A 25,420-nucleotide genomic window follows, 5' to 3' on the forward strand; every position below is an offset into this window, starting at 1 on the left:
TAAATGCATTTCTATAGCTTACAAAATATTTTTTACAATGGAGGAGGAGTACCAAGATGGCATCGCAATGGCTTCAATACAGTGCCCCGTCAGTCATCCAGGCTTTATAGACATCACTGGTTGTACACGTTTCCCTAAAAGTCAAAGTGGCGTCTAATGATTTACTAACAACAACATTCTTTTCATTATTGGTTCGTGTTTGACATGTAAGGAATGGTGTGTATGTCCATTGACTAGACTAGTGGAGGCTCCTCAGAGGAGGAAGGGGAGGACCATCCTGCTCAGTGAATTTCATAAAAATAAAAATAGGAAAACATTTAAAAAGTTATAATTTTTTAGATAAAACTATAGTAAATATATTCACATGCCACTAAATAATTGATTAAAACACACTGTTTTTCAATTAAGGTCTACAGTAGCCTCAACAGCGCTCTGTAGGGTAGCACCATGGTGTAACCAGAGGACAGTTAGCTTCCGTCCTCCTCTGGGTACATTGACTTCAATACAAAACCTAAGAGAATCATGGTTCTCACCCCCTTCCATAGACTTACACAGTCATTATGACAACTTCTGGAGAATATCCTCCAACCTATCAGAGCTCTTGCAGCATGAACTGACATGTTGTCCACCCAATCAAAGGATCATAGAATGAATCTAGTACTGAAAGCATCAGCTACGGCTAGCTAGCACTGCAGTGCATAATTGTGGTGAGTAGTTGACTCAAAGAGAAAGACATTAGTTGAACAGTTTTATACAAATTAATTTCTTCCAAAATGAAGAAGCAAGAGAGAGAGAGAGAGAGAGAGAGAGAGAGAGAGAGAGAGAGAGAGAGAGAGAGAGAGAAACTTTCCGTTTCACTTACTTAGCTAGCAAATGCAGCTAGCTAGCTTAGCCTACTTAAACACCCTGCTTAAACAGAGGGATGCTATGTTAGCTAGCTGGCTATGACTATCCAACACAACAATGGAATTCTTCTAAGTCAAGGTAAGCTTTTGGTTTTACTAATTTATTGCCACCGGGGCAACGGCTTACTGACTGTACACTCTAAAGTTACTGTATGATTGTTGCGGGTTTACTAACACATTAGTTGTATTAGCTATGTTGACAATGATGTTACTTTAGCTAATATGGTGACAACGATGTACACTGTGGTAGCTGAGGTGTTGTGCATTGAAGTCCACAAGCAAAGGGAAAAGGTGAGAGGAAGAGAGCGCATAAATGCGAGAAGGAATACAATTATTATTATTTAATCTTGATGGTCATCTATGAACGTTTGAACATCTTTGCCATGTAGTGTTATAATCTCCACCCGGCACAGCCTGAAGAGGACTGGCCACCCCTCAGAGCCTGGTTCTTCTCTATGTTTCTTCCTAGGTTCCTAGGTGAATATGTCACTGTCTGTCCATGTGTCACTGTCTGCCACAAACATTTTCTCTCGACGTGTGCACCTACATTGTAAACTTTCATTCATAAGCTAGGTTGTAGCAACCTCATTATGGGTATAGGGAAAATTAAAACATAATTTAGTAGCCTTAAACCTATCCCTGTTACATTGAACTGAATGAATGGAATATGAATGACAGTCATCCAATATGCTGTGATAGAAATAATGCCATGCTCATGAAAAAAAAGAGAATCGTACTCCCTCATCTTAAATGGCATTGACTGCCACTGGACTAGACCAATGGAGACACACATGACCAGACTGATTGAGACGATAAATAATACACTATAACCAGGGGTCTAGGTCAAATCACTTGAGTTTTAAAATTATGCCCCCTAAGCATTTTTTTTTTACCCCTTATTAAACTTGCCCTATTGTTTTCAACACATGTAGAATCGGTGCAGTGTGAATAATAATTTATTATTCATAAGATCTCATAAAATGAATATCAAGCATAGATCAATAATTCAAGAAATAAAACATACATTTAGTGGGAAAAACGTAAGCTTAAACACTTGCATCATTGATTTGCATAGTTTTCTATTATCATACAGTAATATTGTACATTACAGTCACTGAGGTATTGGACATCAGTCTAAAGCTAAGGGAATGTGGGCCTTCGAATAAATATTACACGTTAGCAGTAATATACAAGTATAACCTTCATGAATGTTTTTTTTATTATGCTATGGTATTAATACTATGGTATTCACTGTAGTGTTTTTGCGGACTTTACTGTAGTATTCACTGTAATATACTGCAGTATTCACAGTTAACTATAGTATAAATACTGTAGTAAAATAAAACCGTAGTATATACTATAGTAATTCATGTAGTGTTTTTGCAGATTGTAGTATACAGTATTATTTACTGTAGTGTTTTTGTGGAATGTAGTATTTACTGTAGCGTTTTTGCTGACATTACTGTACTATTTACTATAGTGTTTTTGTTTTATTATCTTTGACATAGAAGTGGAGGCTTTCTCCACTTTCTCCACCTATTGTAGAAATACTAAAATAGCACATTTTCCATAACCAGGTAGGTAGGACTGGGGTCTGAACTGTAGTATTCTATAGTAAACTGTAGTATTTTTTCAAGTGGGAAGTGTCATGTGTGTACATTGATTCTTACACTAGGTAAACTGTGTAAATAACCTATGACTAAGGCACACAGGTGGGTCATAAGCTGAGGAAACAACAGGATTTAAACCAACAGTCATATGGAAGAAGTAGAATACTTTATTGATCCATAGTCCACAAAACCCCTTTTTTTTTAAACCCAAGTGCTTTCAAATGCACTGTGTCCATTGTAGGAAAGAATGTGTCTGTCTATGAGAAGAAGAAAAAATACACATTCAATGGTCTTGATGCATTGAGGTCAGGTCGCTGGCCATAGGCAAAGTTACGAAGGGAAGGTGATCCTCTGAAAACATAAAAGAAGAATGAGTCAGTTTTGGTGTTGGTGCTCTTTAAAGATATAACATTTCCTTACAATAAAAAATATTCCCCCGGGGCGGCAGGTAGCCTAATGGTTAGAGTGTTGGGCCAGTAACCGAAAGGTTGTTAGATTGAATCCCCGAGTGGACAAGGTAAAAATATGTTGTTTTGCCCCTGAAGAAGGCAGTTAACCCACTGTTCCTAGGCTGTCATTGTAAATAAGAATTTGTTCTTAACTGACTTGCCTAGTTAAATAAAAGTCAAATATACTGTATCTTCTTGGTTAAAAGATGGTTAAAAGTTGAGATTTGACAAAAGTGAAATGAGAAGTGACAACTGAGGGAGTTCCTAATATGGATGTCATACTGAACACTATACACACGATATTGCAGACATTAATGTGGTAGTGGTAGCTAGTACTGTCTCTGTGACTCCGTACCTCCATGTTATGCTCAGTCTGTCCTCCGCCACTCTTCAGCTCTCTCCAAATTATTTTGTTTACCGTTCGGCTTCATCATGTAATTATTCTTCTTGCCGTCAAAGTTGCCACACAGGCCTCCCAATCTCCTCTTGTAGGTGTGGGCCAGGATGATTACTATGCAAAATAAAGACATGGAAGTGAGTTCATTCTGTCAGTACGTCTATGTTCTGTAACAGTTTACTGTATATCATAAAGCAGTTTACTGTATATCATAAAGCAGTTTACTGTATATCATAAAGCAGTTTACTGTATATCATAAAGTAGTTTACTGTATATCATAAAACAGTTTACTGTATATCATAAAACAGTTTACTGTATATCATAAAGCAGTTTACTGTATATCATAAAGTAGTTTACTGTATATCATAAAACAGTTTACTGTATATCATAAAGCAGTTTACTGTATATCATAAAGCAGTTTACTGTATATCATAAAGTAGTTTACTGTATATCATAAAACAGTTTACTGTATATCATAAAACAGTTTACTTTATATCATAAAGTAGTTTACTGTATATCATAAAGCAGTTTACTGTATATCATAAAGCAGTTTACTGTATATCATAAAACAGTTTACTGTATATCATAAAACAGTTTACTTTATATCATAAAGCAGTTTACTTTATATCATAAAGCAATTTACTGTATATCATAAAACAGTTTACTGTATATCATAAAGCAGTTTACTGTATATCATAAAACAGTTTACTGTATATCATAAAGCAGTTTACTGTATATCACAAAGCATACATCACACATCTATAGCACATCATACACATTACATTTTATGGCACATCATACACATACAGTGGGGAGAACAAGTATTTGATACACTGCCGATTTTGCAGGTTTTCCTACTTACAAAGCATGTAGAGGTCTGTAATTATTATCATAGGTACACTTCAACTATGAGAGACGGAATCTAAAACAAAAATCCAGAAAATCACATTGTATGATTTTTAAGTAATTAATTTGCATTTTATTGCATGACATAAGTATTTGATACATCAGAAAAGCAGAACTTAATATTTGGTACAGAAACCATTGTTTGCAATTACAGAGATCATACGTTTCCTGTAGTTCTTGACTAGGTTTGCACACACTGCAGCAGGGATTTTGGCCCACTCCTCCCTACAGATCTTCTCCAGATCCTTCAGGTTTCGGGGCTGTCGCTGGGCAATACGGACTTTCAGCTCCCTCCAAAGATTTTCTATTGGGTTCAGGTCTGGAGACTGGCTAGGCCACTCCAGGACCTTGAGATGCTTCTTACGGAGCCACTCCTTAGTTGCCATGGCTGTGTGCTTCGTGTCGTTGTCATGCTGGAAGACCCAGCCACGACCCATCTTCAATGCTCTTACTGAGGGAAGGAGGTTGTTGGCCAAGATCTCGCGATACATGGCCCCATCCATCCTCCCCTCAATACGGTGCAGTCGTCCTGTCCCCTTTGCAGAAAAGCATCCCCAAAGAATGATGTTTCCACCTCCATGCTTCACGGTTGGGATGGTGTTCTTGGGGTTGTACTCATACTTCTTCTTCCTCCAAACACGGCGAGTGGAGTTAGACCAAAAAGCTCTATTTTTGTCTCATCAGACCACATGACCTTCTCCCATTCCTCCTCTGGATCATCCAGATGGTCATTGGCAAACTTCAGACAGGCCTGGACATGCACTGGCTTAAGCAGGGGGACCTTGCGTGCGCTGCAGGATTTTAATCCATGACGGCGTAGTGTGTTACTAATGGTTTTCTTTGAGACTGTGGTCCCAGCTCTCTTCAGGTCATTGACCAGGTCCTGCCGTGTAGTTCTGGGCTGATCCCTCACCTTCCTCATGATCATTGATGCCCCACGAGGTGAAATCTTGCATGGAGCCCCAGACCGAGGGTGATTGACCGTCATCTTGAACTTCTTCCATTTTCTAATAATTGCGCCAACAGTTGTTTCCTTCTCACCAAGCTGCTTGCCTATTGTCCTGTAGCCCATCCCAGCCTTGTGCAGGTCTACAATTTTATCCCTGATGTCCTTACACAGCTCTCTGGTCTTGGCCATTGTGGAGAGGTTGGAATCTGTTTGATTGTGTGTGGACAGGTGTCTTTTATACAGGTAACGAGTTCAAACAGGTGCAGTTAATACAGGTAATGAGTGGAGAACAGGAGGGCTTCTTAAAGAAAAACTAACAGGTCTGTGAGAGCCGGAATTCTTACTGGTTGGTAGGTGATCAAATACTTATGTCATGCAATAAAATGCTAATTAATTATTTAAAAATCATACAATGTGATTTTCTGGATTTTTGTTTTAGATTCCGTCTCTCACAGTTGAAGTGTACCTATGATAAAAATTACAGACCTCTACATGCTTTGTAAGTAGGAAAACCTGCAAAATCGGCAGTGTATCAAATACTTGTTCTCCCCACTGTATGTGTTTGGATTGATACAGTATGTTCCCTTGTTACCATATTTCTGCAAGATATGATAAAAGGTGTAAATGTTAATTATACTATTATGATAATATTATCTGTCCACAGATAAGAGACATATTGGGCAGTAAACACTGTCTGTACAGCTATCTTACTGTTCTGTTATCAGAGAGACTATTGAGATACCAATCATTTAAACCCTCCTTTGGCTGTGATGTAACATTGGTGTTACCTGCTCTGCTGTGTCCATCAAACTCCACGGAGAGGCCAAAGTCTGTCTTCAGGTAGATACGAGAGGAGCTCTCCAGAATCCTCAGACCCCTTGCTGGGGAGACAGGGGCATGTGTGCTCCTACCATCCAGCTAGAGAGAGGGAGAGACGGAGAGAGAGAGAGGGACAGAAAGGAAGGAAGGAAGAAGGGAAGGAAGGAAGGAGGGAGGGAAAGAAAGAAGGAAAGAAGGGGCAAGATATCATATGTTCAATGTAATTTTGCTTATCTGTCAACAACAGAGGGCAGCAACCAATGAGGAAACAAATAATTGGGCTCATAGTTAATTATTGATCTGTGGAAAGACTGTTACTGACCCAATGGCAACAAGTCAAAATGTGCTAGCAGTCTACTAAACACACACATATTTTTTGGGAGAACAATTATTTCACTGTAGGAATATTGCTATGATTTCTCAAACAGAAATGGGGTGTTCCTTTAGTGGTTCATTGATATGTCATTCTGTTCAAGCAGACCGCGACCGACGTAGCTAGTCTGTTAGCTAAGCTAGCTACTCTAGTTAGCGAGTAACCTAACGTAGCAGATGTAAAAGAATTGCCTGAAACTAGATCCCCTACATACTGGTCTTGACAAGAAGAAAACAACTGTTGGGGGGAGGTTCTGTTCTACACTGTTCAACCAATCTGGTAAATGTGGAGGAGTTAAGATGGAGTGTCGCCTTGTTAACGTCCAAAAGCGGAAGTCACGTCACAGGCTCTCTTTCCAGTTCCCCTGCAAACTGGAGCATCCGGTTGTTGGGGACTATGCAGAGGCTAGCTAGCTGGGAACATTCACAGAACATTAGCTACGATTCTCATTAAGTTATAGTTAGGGTTTTATCTAACATTAGGATGATAAAATCCCCAAAACATTCAGATAATTTTTTTGATAAAATCAATTTACTTAACAAAAATGTTTTAGATGAAATGTCCTTGGAATGTTCTCCTAACATTCACTAACATCTGTAACAACCACCACAGACTATTCCCTGAACATTTGCATGTTTGTTTAAAACATTTGGTTGACGTTGCAAAAACGCTAATGAATGTTCTGGGAACCGTTACAGAACCAATGTTGGTTTGCTGGGCAGTAACTCTTCCAGTATGTGTTCATGTAATTCACACAAATTATTTTTGGACAAAAGCTGTGAATATCGGTAAGAAATGGCACTTCTGAAGCCAAATATCTTATTCATCTTCTTTTTTTTTTTTTTTTTTTTACCATTAAATGACCTAGTATGATGGTGCATTGAGCAGCTATTTTTGCATTTTTGCTCAAAGTCAACCTTTAAACGCAACCAACATATTTATGTCAGTAAGCCTAGTGAGTGTGTTTTAAGGTGAGGAGAGTAATAGGGAAGAAGTGAAAAAATCATATATGGCTAGTTCTGCATTCCTCTGAAGTTTAGAGTGTACTACAACCCTGTCATGAACCATTTATCTTATCGCACCTAGCCAGTGGCTATGAGGGTCAGGGTGAGACACACAGACATACACACACACATAAACTGAAGAATAAGGGTCCCAAAAAGGAAACTATGTAATTCCATCCTGTAGAGAATGAGATAATGTTTCAGAGACGTGTTCAGTTCTGCCAGCAAAGTGGCAAACCTTTGGCTACAGGTTACAATAAGACATGGGGTAACAAATCAGAAAGCACATGATAAATAATGCGTAAAGATACAGTTGAAGTCAGAAGTTTACATACACTTAGGTTGGAGTCATTAAAACTAGTTTTTCAACCACTCCACAATTTCTTGTTAACAAACTATAGTTTTGGTAAGTCGGTCAGGACAACTACTTTGTGCATGACACAAGTAATATTTCCAACAATTGTTTCCAGACAGATTATTTCACTGTATCACAATTCCAGTGGGTCAGAAGTTTACATACACTAAGTTGACTGTGCCTTTAAACAGCTTGGAAAATTCCAGAAAATTATGTCATGGCTTTAGAAGCTTCTGATAGACTAATTGACATCATTTGAGTCAATTGGAGGTGTACCTGTGGATGTATTTCAAGGCCTACCTTCAAACTCAGTGCCTCTTTGCTTGACATCATGGGAAAATCAAAAGAAATCAGCCAAGACCTCTGAAAAAAAATTGCTGACCTCCACAAGTCTGGTTCATCCTTGGGAGCCATTTCCAAATGCTTGTAGGTACCACGTTCATCTGTACAAACAATAGTACGAAGTATAAATACCACGGGACCACGCAGCCGTCATACCGCTCAGGAAGGAGACATGTTCTGTCTCCTAGAGATGAACGTACTTTTGTGCGAAAAGTGAAAATCAATCCCAGAACAACAGCGAAGGACCTTGTGAAGATGCTGGAGGAAACAGGTACAAAAGTATCTATATCCACAGTAAAACGAGTCCTATATCGACATAACCTGAAAGGCCGCTCAGCAAGGAAGAAGCCACATCTCCAAAACCGCCATAAAAAAGCCAGACTACGGTTTGCAACTGCACATGGGGACAAAGATCGTACTTTTTGGAGAAATGTCCTCTGGTCTGATGAAACAAAAATAGAACTGTTTGGCCATAATGACCATCATTATGTTTGGAGGAAAAAGGGGGAGGCTTGCCAGCCAAAGAACACCATCCCAACCGTGAAGCACGGGGGTGGCAGCATCATGTTGTGGGGGTGCTTTGCTGCAGGAGGGACTGGTGCACGTCACAAAATAGATGGCATCATGAGGAAGAAAAGATATGGTGTATGTACACTTCCGACTTCAACTGTAAGTAGAAGTTATGAATTGACTTATAATTGTCATATTAAATAATGTATAAGTCCTAAATACTTACAACAAGTTTCCTGTTCTTCCTGAACTCCACTATGTGGTTGTAGACTCTGATCTTCAGCCCTCTGAGTCGCAGACGGTTGTTGTTCTCTGTTTTATCTTCATCACTGTCCTCATCGCTGTGATCATGCTCGTCTTCACTGTTCTCCCTTCTCATGCTGTCTTTATGCTTGTCATCCTCATCACTGCTGTCAACATTACTACTGTCACCTTGGCTACTGTCACCATGACTGTCATCACCATCCTGGTTGACGATCTCATTGATGGCCTCGATGTAGATGTCTGGCTGGTTCTTGGACAGGTCTGTGGTCTGGACCAGAACATAAGAGTTTGTGCCCTCAAAGTCATGCTTCATGTTGTTAAAGGTTCTGTACTCTGAGTCTCCATTGATAGAGCACTCACTGAAGCCTTGAACGCAGAAATAGAAACAAGATTAATACCATAGAAACAACATGTGCATGAGGACATGGTGAGAAAACACATAGATAGGAATTATGATATAAAACAGTGAAGGTCGATGAGACTGAACTGTTGTGGATTTGGTCTTGAACATTGTTTTAGAACACAGGAGAACGTTAGGCCTTGACAGAGGTCTGTAAGGGACTGGCATTGCATGCAATTGAATGTCTGTTGAGTGTATGGGAGACAGTTCTTAAGAGAGTCAAGTTTCTGGGAAGTGTGGCCTACCTGTTGACTTGCAGAAATACAGTCCGGCTTCATTCTGAAGACAGATGGCATCCCCATCACACTCATATTCATTATCGCAGTCAATCTCCCCCACACCATCATCTTCAACACATTCACACTTCCGATGGCAGTGCTCAGTGTACCAGCTCTCTTTAAACTGAAATGAAAGTCCATCTTTAAAGTCATTACACTGCAGATTTCACACATGTAACTATGGGCACTGGGTCTACACCAAACATACTTCTAAAGCAGTTCTCATTGTGTGCTAGGTTACTTACGTGATGGCTGTTGCCATTGCTGTCCACACAGCCACACTGCTGGGTGGGTACACACACCCTCTGATTGAGCATAAAGCCGTCGTCACACACACAGCCCTGTACGCAGTGCTCATCAGAGTGGCAGTCGGGTGGGCCGTGGAGGTGCTTACAGGTGGGCTGGCAGTCAGAGATGCAGGGGGTGAAGTGGCTGTTCTTTGGGCACAATGGTGCTAGAGAGAAAAGAGCAAATTAAGAGTTTATTTCCAATAACGCAATATTCACCAATTCTTCACCAGAAATGATTGCTTATTATGGGTAAATTCATGTCTGTAAAATATTATTGTTCTCAGATTTTTCATTCATAGGTTTTAGATGTGTATGAAAATGTACACAAATAATTGGGGCAAAGTGCTATATATCCATTTGCTTTGCTGGAATGGAATGTTCGTATCCTGTATTTTTGACTGACGTGGTTCTCACCTAGCTATCGTAAGATTTACTATTTACTGTAATTCACTCTGGGTAAGAGCATCTGCTATATTACTAAAATGTAAATGTTTTACATACAGATCTCATATTACTGTTTTAAATATGTTTTTAAAAACATTGAATATCGATGTCACAAATGTATCATTTGTACATTTCATTTTAAAAAATGTAGTCATTTGTTACATTTCACTGTGTAAAACCTAGCAGTACTACTTATTCTCTGAGAGCGAGGCGGATATGTATAGCATTTAGCAAAAAAGCATGATTATTTGTCTCTCTGAAATGAAACCAAATGATAGATTTGAAACAAATTCATGCCATGCCATGATTAGATAGTTCAAAAACACACCAATCTCTTTCATATTTTTTTTTTAACAATAAAAGCTAATTTACAAATATTTCTGAAAATGGATATATAAGGTTTGGAATAAAACTCTTCAAATATAAGGTTGAGTGTATAGAATATGTAGCACACTGACTGCAAGAATAAGTACAGATTACATTTTCTTTGTACTTAGTGTCTTTCCATTTGTAAAATACCGATTGTATAACACTTGTGTTAGAGGAGGGGTCTGTAATGAATGAATATTGTAACTTTGTGTTATCAAGGGCACGTAAAGACTTACTTGGTCTTGCTGTGGTGGGCGGTTGTGGTCTTTCAGTTGTCGGTCTTGGGGGTTGTGGTCTTTCAGTTGTTGGTCTTGGGGGTTGTGGTCTTTCAGTTGTCGGTCTTGGGGGTTGTGGGCTTTCAGTTGTCGGTCTTGGGGGTTGTGGTCTTTCAGTTGTCGGTCTTGGGGGTTGTGGTCTTTCAGTTGTCGGTCTTGGGGGTTGTGGTCTTTCAGTTGTCGGTCTTGGGGGTTGTGGGCTTTCAGTTGTCGGTCTTGGGGGTTGTGGTCTTTCAGTTGTCGGTCTTGGGGGTTGTGGTCTTGCAGTTGTCGGTCTTGGGGGTTGTGGTCTTTCAGTTGTCGGTCTTGGGGGTTGTGGTCTTTCAGTTGTTGGTCTTGGGGGTTGTGGTCTTTCAGTTGTCGGTCTTGGGGGTTGTGGTCTTGCAGTTGTCGGTCTTGGGGGTTGTGGTCTTTCAGTTGTCGGTCTTGGGGGTTGTGGTCTTGCAGTTGTCGGTCTTGGGGGTTGTGGTCTTTCAGTTGTCGGTCTTGGGGGTTGTGGTCTTTCAGTTGTCGGTCTTGGGGGTTGTGGTCTTTCAGTTGTCGGTCTTGGGGGTTGTGGTCTTTCAGTTGTCGGTCTTGGGGGTTGTGGTCTTTCAGTTGTCGGTCTTGGGGGTTGTGGTCTTGCAGTTGTCGGTCTTGGGGGTTGTGGTCTTTCAGTTGTCGGTCTTGGGGGTTGTGGTCTTGCAGTTGTCGGTCTTGGGGGTTGTGGTCTTGCAGTTGTCGGTCTTGGGGGTTGTGGTCTTGCAGTTGTCGGTCTTGGGGGTTGTGGTCTTTCAGTTGTCGGTCTTGGGGGTTGTGGTCTTTCAGTTGTCGGTCTTGGGGGTTGTGGTCTTTCAGTTGTCGGTCTTGGGGGTTGTGGTCTTTCAGTTGTCGGTCTTGGGGGTTGTGGTCTTTCAGTTGTCGGTCTTGGGGGTTGTGGTCTTTCAGTTGTCGGTCTTGGGGGTTGTGGGCTTGCAGTTGTCGGTCTTGGGGGTTGTGGTCTTTCAGTTGTCGGTCTTGGGGGTTGTGGTCTTTCAGTTGTCGGTCTTGGGGGTTGTGGGCTTGCAGTTGTCGGTCTTGGGGGTTGTGGTCTTTCAGTTGTCGGTCTTGGGGGTTGTGGTCTTTCAGTTGTCGGTCTTGGGGGTTGTGGTCTTTCAGTTGTCGGTCTTGGGGGTTGTGGTCTTTCAGTTGTCGGTCTTGGGGGTTGTGGTCTTTCAGTTGTCGGTCTTGGGGGTTGTGGGCCTGCAGTTGTCGGTCTTGGGGGTTGTGGTCTTTCAGTTGTCGGTCTTGGTGGACTTGGTATTTCAGTTGTGGGTGGTGCTGGTGTTTCTGGTCTCATAGTTGTTGGTGGTTGTGGCCTAGCAGTAGTTGAGGGTTTAGATGTCATGGTTGAGTTGGTTGGAGCTGGTGTTGGTACAATGGTAGACTTGTCTGCTGGCACAGGTTTCTCGGTTGGTGTTGTTGGCTTAATCAGATCTAGGAGTTAAAAGAAAATCAACATTATAACAATTACCCCAAATGTGGTTGTGTTGTTCACCAGTATGGACTGTGGAGGGAGTGACCCTTACCTTCACAGTGTCCACGATGCAGAGAAACATCATCTATAGCCACATCAGATTGATCAGTGGTGCCTCTTCGGCCCTCGAAGATGATCTGAGATCAAAGTAATAGCCAGGGAGAAACATTTATAACAGAGGATATAGAGCAAAAAGGTACCGTAAGCACGTTTTGTCAAAGGGACCTTTCTGGATGAATAATGGTACACATGTCCGAGTCCAAACTCGTCTGACATTTTAAGATTACAACACAGGGATAATGGTGCGGTGAGGAATATCCACACCTCACATTCCAGTCTACCCTATTCACCTTGTTGCTTAAAGGACCAGTGAAGTCAACATTGTGTCTTGCCTGTATTTTGTAACATATTGCACAACAGATGATGAAATTAATACTATAAAAGTGTGAAAGAATTTGATCAGTGTTTTTTCCTGATAGTTGCTGGTTGAAAATACAATCTACAGGACCTTCTAATCAGCAGGTTTGCATGGGCAGGAGTTTCGGCTTTCCACACTGACATCACCATGCGGTAAATTGGATAATATTATTTGGTTTATTCGGATCCCCATTAGCTTTTGCCGAAGCAGCAGCTATTCTTCCTGGGGTCCACCAAAAAACATAAACACGACAAGTAACAAAACACTGTACACAAGAACAGTCACACTAATATAAAATACAACAATATACAAACAATACTGCTAAAGAATAATGTGTGTAAATTGATTGTGTTAGAGTGTGATAGTGTGTCTATGGGTGCGTGTGTTGGTGTGTGTCATTTCACGGTCCCTATTGTGCCATGAGATGTTGTTTTATCCATTTCTTGAAGGTCATTTTGCTGACTGCTCGCGTTATTGGAGATGGAAGGGAGTTCCATGTGATCATGGCTCTGTATAATAAATCAAATCAAATTTTATTTTTCACATACACATGGTTAGCAGATGTTAATGCGATTGTAGCGAAATGCTTGTGCTTCTAGTTCCGACAATGCAGTAATAACCAATGAATAATCTAACCTAACAATTTCACAACAACTACCTTATACACTCAAGTGTAAAGGAATGAAATAATATGTACATAAAAATATATGAATGAGTGATGGTACAGAACGGCATAGGCAAGATGCAGTAGATGGTATCGAGTACAGCATATACATATGAGATGAGTAATGTCGGGTATATAAACATATAAAAGTGGCATTGTTTAAAGTGGCTACATCAATTCTTCCATTATTAAAGTGGCTGGAGTTGAGTCAGTATGTTGGCAGCAGCCACTCAATGTTAGTGGTGGCATTTAACAGTCTGATGGCCTTGAGATAGAAGCTGTTTTTCAGTCTCTCGGTCCCAGCTTTGATGCACCTGTACTGACCTCGCCTTCTGGATGATAGCGGGGTGAACAGGCAGTGGCTCGGGTGGTTGTTGTCCTTGATGATCTTTATGGCCATCCTGTGACATCGGGTGGTGTAGGTGTCCTGGAGGGCAGGTAGTTTTCCCCTGGTGATGCGTTGTGCAGACCTCACTACCCTCTGGAGAGCCTTACGGTTGTGGGCGGAGCAGTTGCCGTACCAGGCGGTGATACAGCCTGACAGGATGCTCTCGATTGTGCATCTGTAAAAGTTTGTGAGTGCTTTTGGTGACAAGTCAAATTTCTTCAGCCTCCTGAGGTTGAAGAGGCGCTGCTGCGCCTTCTTCACCACGCTGTCTGTGTGGGTAGACCAATTCAGGTGGTCCGTGATGTGTTCGCCGAGGAACTTAAAACTTACTACCGTCTCCACTACTGTCCCGTCAATGTGGATAGGGGGTTGCTCCCTCTGCCATTTCCTGAAGTCCACGATCATCTCCTTTGTTTTGTTGACGTTGAGTGTGAGGTTATTTTCCTGACACCACACTCCAAGGGCCCTCACCTCCTCCCTGTAGGCCGTCTCTTCGTTATTGGTTATCAAGCCTACCACTGTAGTGTCGTCTGCAAACTTGATGATTGAGTTGGAGGTGTGCATGGCCACGCAGTCGTGGGTGAACAGGGAGTACAGGAGAGGGCTCAGAACGCACCCTTGTGGGGCCCCAGTGTTGAGGATCAGCGGGGTGGAGATGTTGTTACCTACCCTCACCACCTGGGGGCGGCCCGTCAGGAAGTCGAACCTGCAGTGAAGGACAGTCCGCAGGTTTTGGTAGCGGGCCGTGTCAGTTGGACTGTATTGTCCTCAAAGCGAGCAAAGAAGTTGTTTAGTCTGTCTGGGAGCAAGACATCCTGGTCCGCGACGGGACTGGTTTCTTTTTGTAATCCGTTATTGACTGTAGACCCTGCCACATACCTCTCATGTCTGAGCCGTTGAATTGCGACTCTACTTTGTCTCTATACTGACACTTAGCTTGTTTGATTGCCTTGCGGAGGGAATAGCTACACTGTTTGTATTCGGTCATGTTTCCGGTCACCTTGCCCTGATTAAAAGCAGTGGTTCGTGCTTTCAGTTTTGCGCGAATGCTGCCATCAATCCACGGTTTCTGGTTTGGGAATGTTTTAATAGTTGCTGTGGGTACGACATCGCCGATGCACTTGCTAATAGACTCGCTCACCAAATCAGCGTATTCGTCAATGTTGTTGTTTGATGCAATGCGGAACATATCCCAGTCCACGTGATCGAAGCAATCTTGAAGCGTGGAATCAGATTGATCGGACCAGCGTTGAACAGACCTGAGCGTGGGAGCTTCCTGTTTTAGTTTCTGTCAATAGGCTGGAAGCAACAAAATGGAGTCGTGGTCAGCTTTTCCGAAAGGAGGGCGGGGGAGGGCCTTATATACGTCGTGGAAGTTAGAATAACAATGATCCAGGGTTTTACCAGCCCTGGTTGCACAATCGATATGCTGATAGAATTTAGGGAGTCTTGTTTTCAGATTAGCCTTGTTAAAATCCCCAGCTACAATGAATGTAGCCTCGGGATCTGTGGTTTCCAGTTTACATAGAGTCAAATGCAGTTCGTTCAGGGCCATCGATGTGTCTGCTTGGGGGGGAATATATACGGCTGTGATTATAATCAAAGATAATGCTCTTGGTAGATAATCTGGTCGACATTTGATTGTGAGGAATTCTAAATCAGGTGAACAGAAGGACTTGGGTTCCTGTATGTTGTTATGATCACACCACGTCTCGTTAATCATAAGGCATACCCCCCCGCCCTTCTTCTTACCAGAAAGATGCTTGTTTCTGTCGGTGCGATGCGTGAAGAAACCAGCTGGCTGTACCGACTCCGATAGCGTGTCTCGAGTGAGCCATGTTTCCGTGAAGCAAAGAACGTTACAGTCTCTTTTTTTTCTCTGTAATGCTACTCTTGCTCGGATTTCAATATGCTCGGGAGCGGTGCGCGATGTGCCCGTCTCCGGAGCCTGACCAGAAGACTGCTTCGTCTGCCCCTTTTACGGCGTCGTTGTTTTGGTTCGCCGGCTGGGATCCGACCCATTATCCTGGGTGGTGGACAAAACAGAGGATCCGCTTCGGGAAAGTCATATTCCTGGTCGTAATGTTGGTGAGTTGACGTTGCTCTTATATCCAATAGTTCCTCCCGACTGTATTTAATAAAACCTAAGATTACCTGGGGTACCAATGTAAGAAATACCACGTAAAAAAACTAAATACTGCATAGTTTCCTAGGAACGAGGCGCGAGGCGGCCATCTCTGTCGGCGCGGGAAGTCTCTGTGCATTGCTGTGAATTTGTTTTGGACTATGGGACTGTGAAGAGACCCCCTGTTGGCATGTCTTGTGGGGTATGCATGGGTGTCTGAGCTGAGTTATTTGATTGTGCAGACACCCTTGAACTTTCATCACAATACTATTTCTCATAAAAACTGGAAGAGAAGCAGTTAATCTCTCATCAACACTCAACCAGGATAGACGCATGCATGTTCTTGATGTTTTTGTGTATAAAACACAGAACATGTTTTTATAACAGACATAGCCCTCCCCATCTTCACAACAACTTTTTCAATATGACTTGAACATGATAATTGACCATCCAATGTTATACCTAAGAGTTTATCTTCCTCAACTTCCTCAATGGTCACACCCTTTATGCACAACTCCAGTTGAGGTTTAGGTAATAAAGAATGTTTTGGACCAAATACAATGCCTTTAGTTTAAGACCAGTTTATTATTAATCGCCCATTATGATACTGACTGTAACTCCTTATTTAGAGTTTCAGTGTACTCACTGGCTTTGGGTGCTGACATATAGAGTGTGGAATCATCCACATACATAGTCATTTTAGCATTGTGTAAGACCAGTGGCAAATCATTTGTAAAAATAGAGAAGGTTAACGGCCCAGGGCAACTGCCCTGAGGGACACCACACTGTACCTATCTGATGTTAGAGAAGATTTAATTGAAGAACACTCTCTGGTTTCTATTGGATAAATAACTCTCCAACCACGTGATGGCATGTGATGTAAAACCATTGCAAGTTATTTTTTTCAATAGGAATTTATGATCAATAAGATTAAAGGGTGCACTCAAATCTAACAATACAGTTCCAACTATCATCTTATTATCCATTTATTATCCATTTATTTTAACCAATGTATTTTGTCAAACACAATTCTTTCCATCAGTTTACTAGAACAGGCAGCAAACTGGTTGGGTGGCTGTTAAAGCAAGTAATGGGTGCTTTACTATTTTTAGGTAGAGGAAGATATAGCAAATAGGTGTGGCAATTCAGTCTGCTACCATACTCAATAGTTTCCTATCAAGGTTGTCTATTCCTGGTGGCTTATCATTATTGATGGATAATAATAGTTTTTCCACCTCTCCCACACTAAGTTGACCAAATTGACCACCTCTTTTGCATAATTTCTTTGTAGCATACCCTTTTTCAATTCATCATCAATCCAGGGTGCTCTTACCAGTTTTCACAGTACATTTCTTAACAGGTGCATTCTTGTCAACAATTGGCATTCATTATTTTACAAATACTTCCAGTGCTGCATCTGCATTCACTTCCTCACACACATCAGACGAACATACATTTTGTACATCTTCAACAAAAGAGTCCTGAGAAAACATTTTTGTGTGATCTCTTATGAATTACTTCAGGACCAACCTTTGGCACTTAGGCTATTCTTGTTATTGCCACAATGTTATGTTCACTACAGCCAATGGGAATTGATATTTATTTATTCAGGGCGTGACATTTAGAGCAAAGCTCTGCAGTATTAGTGAAGATATGATCAATACCAGTGGATGTCACAGATCCAACACTAATGCACTCTAATTGGTTGAGTGATAACCTGGGTCATATTACAGACATTAGTCACAGTTAAAAGCTTACTCTTGAGAGGACAGCTAGTTGCTAACCAGTCAATGGTCAGGTCACCCAGAAAACAGACATCTCTATTAACATCACACACACACTATCAAGTATTGCACAGATATTACCCAAATTCTGACTGTTAGCACTTGGTGGCCTTTAGCAGCACCCCGAAAGAAGAGGCTTTAGATGAGGCACGTGAACCTGCAACCACCACTTCTACAACATTTGCCATGAGATCCTCATAAGCTTTACAGGAATATGGCTCTGAACATACACAGCAACATCTATGCCAGCTGCTTCACCAACCATCAGCTCTTCAGAATTTAGGGTTTGGCAATATCCTGGGACAGATATTACCGGTCCCAGCAAGTGATCCAAATTATACAGGAAGGCTTTTCTTTTTTAAGGAAACACTTTTTCGGAAACTTTCAAAACAACAAACCCGAGCTCTCTCTCGTTCCGCGTTCATCATGCGTCATGCTCTGATGACGTGGGACCAATAACAAAGAGAGTTCCAAACATCTCTGCCAATAACAGCGAGTTTTCAGTTTTCCCCTCTCCACTCAGACCACTCCCAGTCAGTCCTAGCAAAATTCTAGCTTGAGGCATATTTTTTTCCTAAAAAGCTATTTTTCCAATATGAATGGAAATCTGTTACAGTAAGGTACTTCATTGTTACCCAGAAATTATTTAATATTGATATAAAAATGGCTAAACCAAGACCAATGTCACATAACTCACTCACCTGGAAAGGTCCAGTGGTCCTGAGATCCACCTGGGCTAGTTGCCAGCTGTCTCCCTGGTTGTTCCTCTTCCACCATACCATGTCGGCGCTGCGGTCCTGGAGTATGTAGACGTGCAGGCCCATGGTTTTCGCTGAACCGGACATGTGGTACCAGAACTGCAGACACTGAAGACCGGGGTCAGAACACTCAGAGCTGAGGAGGCGAGCCGTGTCTCCGTTAGACACATTGTTGGCTTCGATGTACAAGTAGTGACCGCCATCTTATAGGCAAGAATAGATTAGATAAGATTAGAGATAGGGTCACAGATTCAATTCCTTTAGATAGCAGTAGGTTTTATTAGGGGTTCTTTCTGGAGTTCAAACAGCAATGGGACAGGTTAGATTGTTTATGTAAGGATGTAGGTCTTGCAATACAGCCATTGAAGTTAATGGAGCAGAAAGAATAGTACAGGGTAAATCCTTCAATCCAATTTTGACTTTCCGGTTTGTTGTTTGAGCATTAGAGTTTTTGCAACCATTCAGACAAGGCATTTTGATGTCCAACAATGACAACAATTACCATATTTTGTTGTTCAGTTTGGGGTAAAAGTCCTAAGAACACCTACCTCCTTTAGTGTGGTCAGCTGATGGCCCAGTCATCGCAGTGGGGGTGGAGCCACTGTGCCTTGTCCAATCAAAAGAATCCGTCATCAGCTGGGTAAAACTGCAGAGGTCCTCCTCAAAAGTGCAATCGAAGTTGCACACTGTGCAGGGAACATGGGAAACATTTGTAAAAGTCAATATGAGTCCAACATTTTAACAGGTTATTCTGAAGTACCTTAGAGATTTTTTTATTTCCATAAGAAAATGAGTCTATAGATGTAATATACCTGGGTGTGGGACAAATGATCCTTCTTCAACTGGGGGAGGAACTGAAGGTCCACCAACAACACCTGTTGAGGAACCTGCCAGAGGAAGCAGGGAATGACATTGGTCATAAAGGGTAAATGTTTCCTCATCTGACATCCAGTGTTTAGATGTACAGTAGCATGCGTCCCTATGATAGTTACAAAGTTCACCTGAACATGATCCATAATGGATGGAGACGTCGTCAAATGCCACGTCAGACTGATCGTCAGAGCCTCGGATTCCCTCGATGATGATCTGAAACAGAGACATTTTGTGTTGGGTGAAAATGTGGAATACCACAATCATTTCACACTATTTAACCCTCTAAAAACCTCTGATACCTTCTCCTACCTGGAATGACCCATCGGTATTGATATCCACTTTTGCAAGATACCATGTGGAGCCCTGGTTATTGGCTTTGGACCACAGTTTCCTGTGTTTGTTGCGCTCGTCAAGCTGGTACACATTGAGAATCATGGCCTTAGCCTGTCCGTACATGTGGTACCAGAAGCGCAGGCAGTATTTTGTCGCCCCTTTTTGGCACTTAGGGCTTATCATACGGGCAGAGTCTCCGTGGTAAACACCGTCACCCTCAATGTACATGTAGGAGCCACCTGATCAACAAACATACACAGACACTCTTTAACATCACGACTCCCAGCATATTAGCTCTGAAATGGCTAGCCTCTATGATGTCTATGGTGTTCACTATGTAGATAGGTATTTATATATCACTGTCTGTACAAGTCGATAGGCTACAACCATGTATTGTCTCATTCATTGAAATCTCAGAAACAGTGGATGATGCACATTTGGTAATTTCAGATTTTTTGGGGGCACAACCATGTAACCTCTCACCTCCTGTGGTATGGTCCTGGGTTGGCCCTGTGAGGTCAGACGGGGTTGGGCCTCTCTGTCTTCTCCAATCAAAACTGTCCTGAACAATTTGCTCCCACCCACACTCGCTGTTGTCAAAGTTGCAGTCTAGAGGACAAACTGTAGGATGCCATAGAAAACTCAGTCACCAAATGAACCAGCTGGTATCAAAGGAATGGAAATGCTGCCATTGGAAAATCATGTGGTCAACGTTCTTACATGTATTGTCAGGTGTAGTAACTGGTGGTTTTGTGGGAGGGCCAGGTAGGCTATCTGCAATTATAAGACAGACAGCAGGATTTTTCACAGGAACACATCGGACAAGCCTCAGGTGGATGGTAAGAAGGGGAAAGTAAGAGAAGGAGGGAGGAGGGGAGGAAAAAGAGGGCAGGAATAAGGGATGCAAGAGTGGAAGGAAAAGAAGAATGGAGGAAGGAATGAAGGATCCAAGTTGAAGACTACAGCAAAAACCAAAGTGTTTGATGATGGATGGGGTGAGCCAACCACCATGCAATCATAGTACGGTGTTCAGCAGCAGCAGCATGCATTTACGAAAACAATCATACCATACCACACTCACCACAGGCGGTGTCATTAAACCAGGGGGGCAAGGTAACACTGGCCACCTGACAGGCGGTCACGTAGGACTTCAGGGAGTAGCATGTCACATGCATGTCCCCGCCGGAGGCACAGTGGTCAGACATACAGCTAACTATGTAGGACGTGGGGTGGACAAATGGGTGGCAGGGCTTGAAAGTGTCACGCAGCAGCTTGGAACACTCCTGGTGGCCCTGGTTGTCCAAATGGGAGTCACATGGTTGGGGGGCAGGTGGGGAAGCAACACAGCTAGAGAAGAGGAGAACGGAGAGGAGATCAATGGTGTTATGTATTGGATGTATTGATGTATTCAAAGATTAGTGTTGATGATACAATGACAGTTCTGCATTTTTCAGTTGACGGCTGGATACACTCATCCACTACAAACATAACGGTAACATAATGTACTGTACAGTATGTTACCGTTATGGTTCAAAACATCCAACCCACTCACCGATCGTCCTCCGGACTCTTCACTCTCCAGCTGTTGGCGAACGTGACCTCATTGGTCTCGGGTTTGGTGCCGTTTGGGGTCAGGAAGTCATCCCCCTGGTCGTTGGAGTAGGTACCACAGAGGCCGCACATCTCACCCTTGTAGCGCTCGTCCAGCTGCAGGAAGAGCCTGTGATGATCGTCCAGCAGCATCTGGAGGCCAAAGGTCGTCTCCATGACAGTGTATTGCTTCTTCTTGTACAGCTTCACCTCGCCGTACGGGCCGTTTACTGCAATAGGAAGACTCTGCCAAACATGGTTCACCTGCAGTGGAGAGTAGGGAAGGGTAGGGCAGAGTAAGGTAGAGTGGAGCCAAGTAAAATAGATGAAAGTAGAATTAAATATAATTTTTGTGTGGAATAGAGTATGTCTCCTCTGTCTCATTGGACAAATTGTAGAAACTAAACTACACTGAACAGTTGCAAATACAAATAAAAACATATAAGGGATAGACATAGTTAGATTCTCTAATAGATTCTCTAATTCTCTACATAGTTCCTTTGAACTGTTGTACCAAAGCAATACAGGGAAGTGGGGAGGCGGTTAATAGGAGGGCAAGGTCCAGTGGGTCAGCAATGCATGTTAATGTCACAAGTAAATAATAGGTAGAATCTACCGCACACCCAGAGCTGATTAGTGAAGGTTCTGAAGGCAAAAGGCAAAACTGGCAAAATAGGAAAAAGTCTCTGCACAAGTAAAGAAAGATTATTTCAAAATGTCGTAGTTTTCGTTCTTACAGTGGCGCTGTAGTTATCAATCTTCAAATGCAGACCCTTGGTCTCCAGAACCACTGCGGCCAGCTTAGCACTGCTCTCGCTCCCCGGGTTCCAGTTCTGGCCCGTCACCGAGAACTGGACGGGTGTGTGTCCGCCGCACGTCTTGGCCAGGGTGTAGCTGCAGCCCCCCTGGAAGGTGTATGCCTTGCCGTCAAAGGTGATGTAGTGGGGGTCTCCGTAGACGCGGCAGATGGCTGGGCTGGAGAGGAAGCAACCCTTGACCCCCTCTTTGACCTTGCACACCTCGTCGTCCGCGCAGGAGGAAGCAGAACACTGGAGTCTGTCCCCGCCCATACACTGGCACACACGATCACACTCACCGTCCATGAACGTCGCGCCTTTCTGGAAAAGGGTGAAGAAAAGAGATGTGTGTGTGTTTTTCTTAATGTCTGTCTGTGTTGATATTTTGCTATCAACCTAAATCTATTCCTTACCTCATAGTGCACTCCATTCATCCAGCAGCCACAGTCCTCTGCAGAGACACACCTCCCCCCACTGAGCTTGAAGCCGGGGTTGCACTCACACCTTTCCTCACAGCTTCCACACGCCCTTTGGGTGTCCATGATGGAGCAGGCCTCAGGGCAGCCCTCGGCACAGGCGTTGTAATGGCTGTTCGCTCCACACTCCAGGGCTGGGGAGGGAAAGAAAAGGCAGAGCATTTAGTAAAATGTCTAGAAGGCTATCACCATCATCAAGTTGTTTCCAACTTCAATAATTAATTACAGCAGGAAGGTTAGTAATCAAAAGAGGAAACCATAAAACAACTTACGACACATAGTCGAGTTCCTCCAGGCAGGTACGGGCCCCCCGGCCTTGAGGCACATATCAGCATAGGACTGCAGGGCCTCACACAGCACCTCTAGGCCACCACCTGCTCCACACATCCCCGCCACACAGCTCCGGAAGTAGCTCTCGGCTCCCAGGACAGACTGACATTCTACGAAGGGCCCGTGCCTGGAGACCAGGGACCCACAGTAGGGCTCGCTAGCGTACTCTGCCTCCTCCATAGGGGGACACTCATGGGGGACAACGGTCGACTGACAGGCCTTCTGGCTCTGCCAGCTCTGGCCGAATGTGGCAGCGGTTGAAGCCTCAGAACCGTCAGCCGTGTGGTAATCATCGTCTCTCAGGTGGTTGAAGTTCCCGCACATGCCGCAGACTTTACCGGAATACGACGCGGGGACGGTGATATGGACGGCACAGGAGTCATCATAGGATACAAAAAGGTTGAAGTTAGTCTCCAGGACGACGGAAGCCGCATTGCCTCGGATGTTGATGGTGCCACCGTTGAGGCTCAGTGGGAGTTTCTTCCAAATGCCGTTGACCTGAAAACATGATAAAGATTGATTTACTTGAAAGACTGGTCTTTCTTTGCCGTTCTTACAGTAGCATGTAGTAAATATTTACTGGATCAATGTGTTCGATACTTTGGAATAGGGGACAAAATACTAACCCTCTTATGTCCCATAGTTTCATATTCTTGTACATCATTGCATAACCAACTCTGAACTTTGTTGTACTGTAGTAAATACTTTTTCAGTTGATCAGTTCATGGCAGATACAGTATATGAACTTTTAGACCCAGCGAATAACTAAGTTCAGCACTATTATGCAGTGAATTTACAATGACTCAATTACAAATAGCACATTTTCCTGATCTAGATACTTTACCTAACATCAATGTGGTCAGTTGGAATGTGAAAGGCCTAAATCATATGTGAAAGTGATTAGAACCAATAAACTATTATAACCCATTGTATGGTGAATAAACTTTATAATAACAACCTATATTGTACTCACCATGACCCGGTGGTTCTGTCTCTTGTGCAGGGAGACCCTGAGGTTCTCCACCTCCACATTGACCTGCAGAACAGGAGATACAGAGGAGTTCCCTCGCTGCTCATTCTTCACCTCCACACTGAAGTGGGACAGGGGGATCTCAGAGGATGAGCACAGCTGGGCCAGGACGTAGGTACAGGGGACAACGAAGCGGAAGTTGGCCCAGTCAAAGGTGCTGTAGTGGAAGTCGCTGTAGACAGTGCAGGTCCCTGAGAGAGAGCGAGAGAGAGAACAAGAGAGAATAGTCAATTAAAGTCGTCATTTAAAAAAAAACTATTCTGTGTTTAGGTCTTTAATAAAGGTGAGTTTTTGTCCAAAGTTAATGTAGCAATTGGGGGTGTGAATGACACTGGACTTAACAAAAAACAGACAAAGGTGTAGCCTATAAGTCAGACTGATGAATAGGTTGCTAGTTCTACTGACAAATCCCACTTCTCCTTCAGCAATCATTGTGTTGTTTGAGAAAAGAAAAAGGAAAACAATGCTTAGCATTATTGGTATTTGATACTGTTTCATACCTGCATCTCTCACTGTAACTGATGATCTGTCACCCTCAACACTGAAAGAAGACATTAGGATCAAATCAAAACAGTGGGAGAGAAATTGATATCAAAGTAAAACACTTTATTGTTAGCCTACACATCAACATATCGACATCGTAATCTCTATGCCATGGTGCATCCGACAACAAGTTGCAAACTAAAGTTCAGCATTTGTATTATTTATACTAATGTTGACATGATAATAATTAAGACAGTAAATCATACAATTGTAAGAGTAAGACACAGCCATAGAGAGAGAGTAACTAAGAGTATGTTAGATGCTAAACAATAGACCAACAGTATGACAGTGAGACTCACCTTCCGTAAGTCCCGTCCTGTAGCAGAGAGAGGAGGGCTGCTGTAGCCAGCAACCCAATGTAGGTGCCTCCAAGCATGGGTGTTCTTCTAGCTGTGTTCCCTTATGGAGGCTAAGATAGAATACTCTTTACACTCACTATATAGAGAGAGTGGGGAGTACTGGAGTCTCACTGATTCTGACTAGGGAGGGGAAAGCGTGCAGACTTTTATAAGGGTCCTGGTGGCCCAGAGCAGTGGGCAGGGAAAGGGGGAGGCCAAGTGTATGGCGTCAAAAAGACATCGAGTTGACAACCTTGATTAAGACATAGTTACTGTAAAGGGTGTCAGCACCCAGTAACAAGATTAATGATTTAATTAAAGATAGCTGATCAATCAAAGCAGTTTTATTATGAGGAAACCAGACTGTTTTTCACTACTTAGGAGCTAGCTAGACCCATCTAAGAATCATAAGGTAAAGGAACAGACAATGCATGTTCTGTATTGAACTTGGTATCACTGCATAACACTTCCTCCTTGGTTAAAAATTGATTCTGTTATTCAGTTACAACACAGGGTGGAAATCGGGGGAATCCAGGTTC

At 42.7% G+C, this 25,420-nt stretch overlaps 1 protein-coding gene across 1 annotated transcript; it reads right to left on the minus strand.

Moving 5' to 3' along the window:
* Positions 1-1,845: 1,845 nt before the first annotated feature.
* Positions 1,846-24,979, minus strand: LOC139550905 (zonadhesin-like). Its single transcript, XM_071362159.1, has 24 exons — positions 24,843-24,979; positions 24,501-24,541; positions 23,944-24,191; positions 22,913-23,468; positions 22,578-22,774; positions 22,105-22,485; positions 21,330-21,631; positions 20,859-21,124; positions 20,498-20,551; positions 20,261-20,398; positions 19,754-20,016; positions 19,573-19,657; positions 19,384-19,458; positions 19,120-19,257; positions 18,515-18,774; positions 12,487-12,571; positions 12,163-12,394; positions 10,901-10,932; positions 9,807-10,015; positions 9,529-9,685; positions 8,846-9,249; positions 6,005-6,134; positions 3,320-3,475; positions 1,846-2,866 (listed from the first exon to the last, which is right to left on the minus strand). Exons 1-23 carry the CDS (start codon positions 24,917-24,919, stop codon positions 3,333-3,335), a joined length of 4,473 nt encoding a protein of 1,490 aa, XP_071218260.1. The 5' UTR covers positions 24,920-24,979; the 3' UTR covers positions 1,846-2,866; positions 3,320-3,332.
* Positions 24,980-25,420: the final 441 nt, after the last annotated feature.

Source organism: Salvelinus alpinus, chromosome 23, assembly GCF_045679555.1.
Source record: "Salvelinus alpinus chromosome 23, SLU_Salpinus.1, whole genome shotgun sequence".
In the NCBI taxonomy this organism is placed as follows: Eukaryota; Metazoa; Chordata; class Actinopteri; order Salmoniformes; family Salmonidae; genus Salvelinus; species Salvelinus alpinus.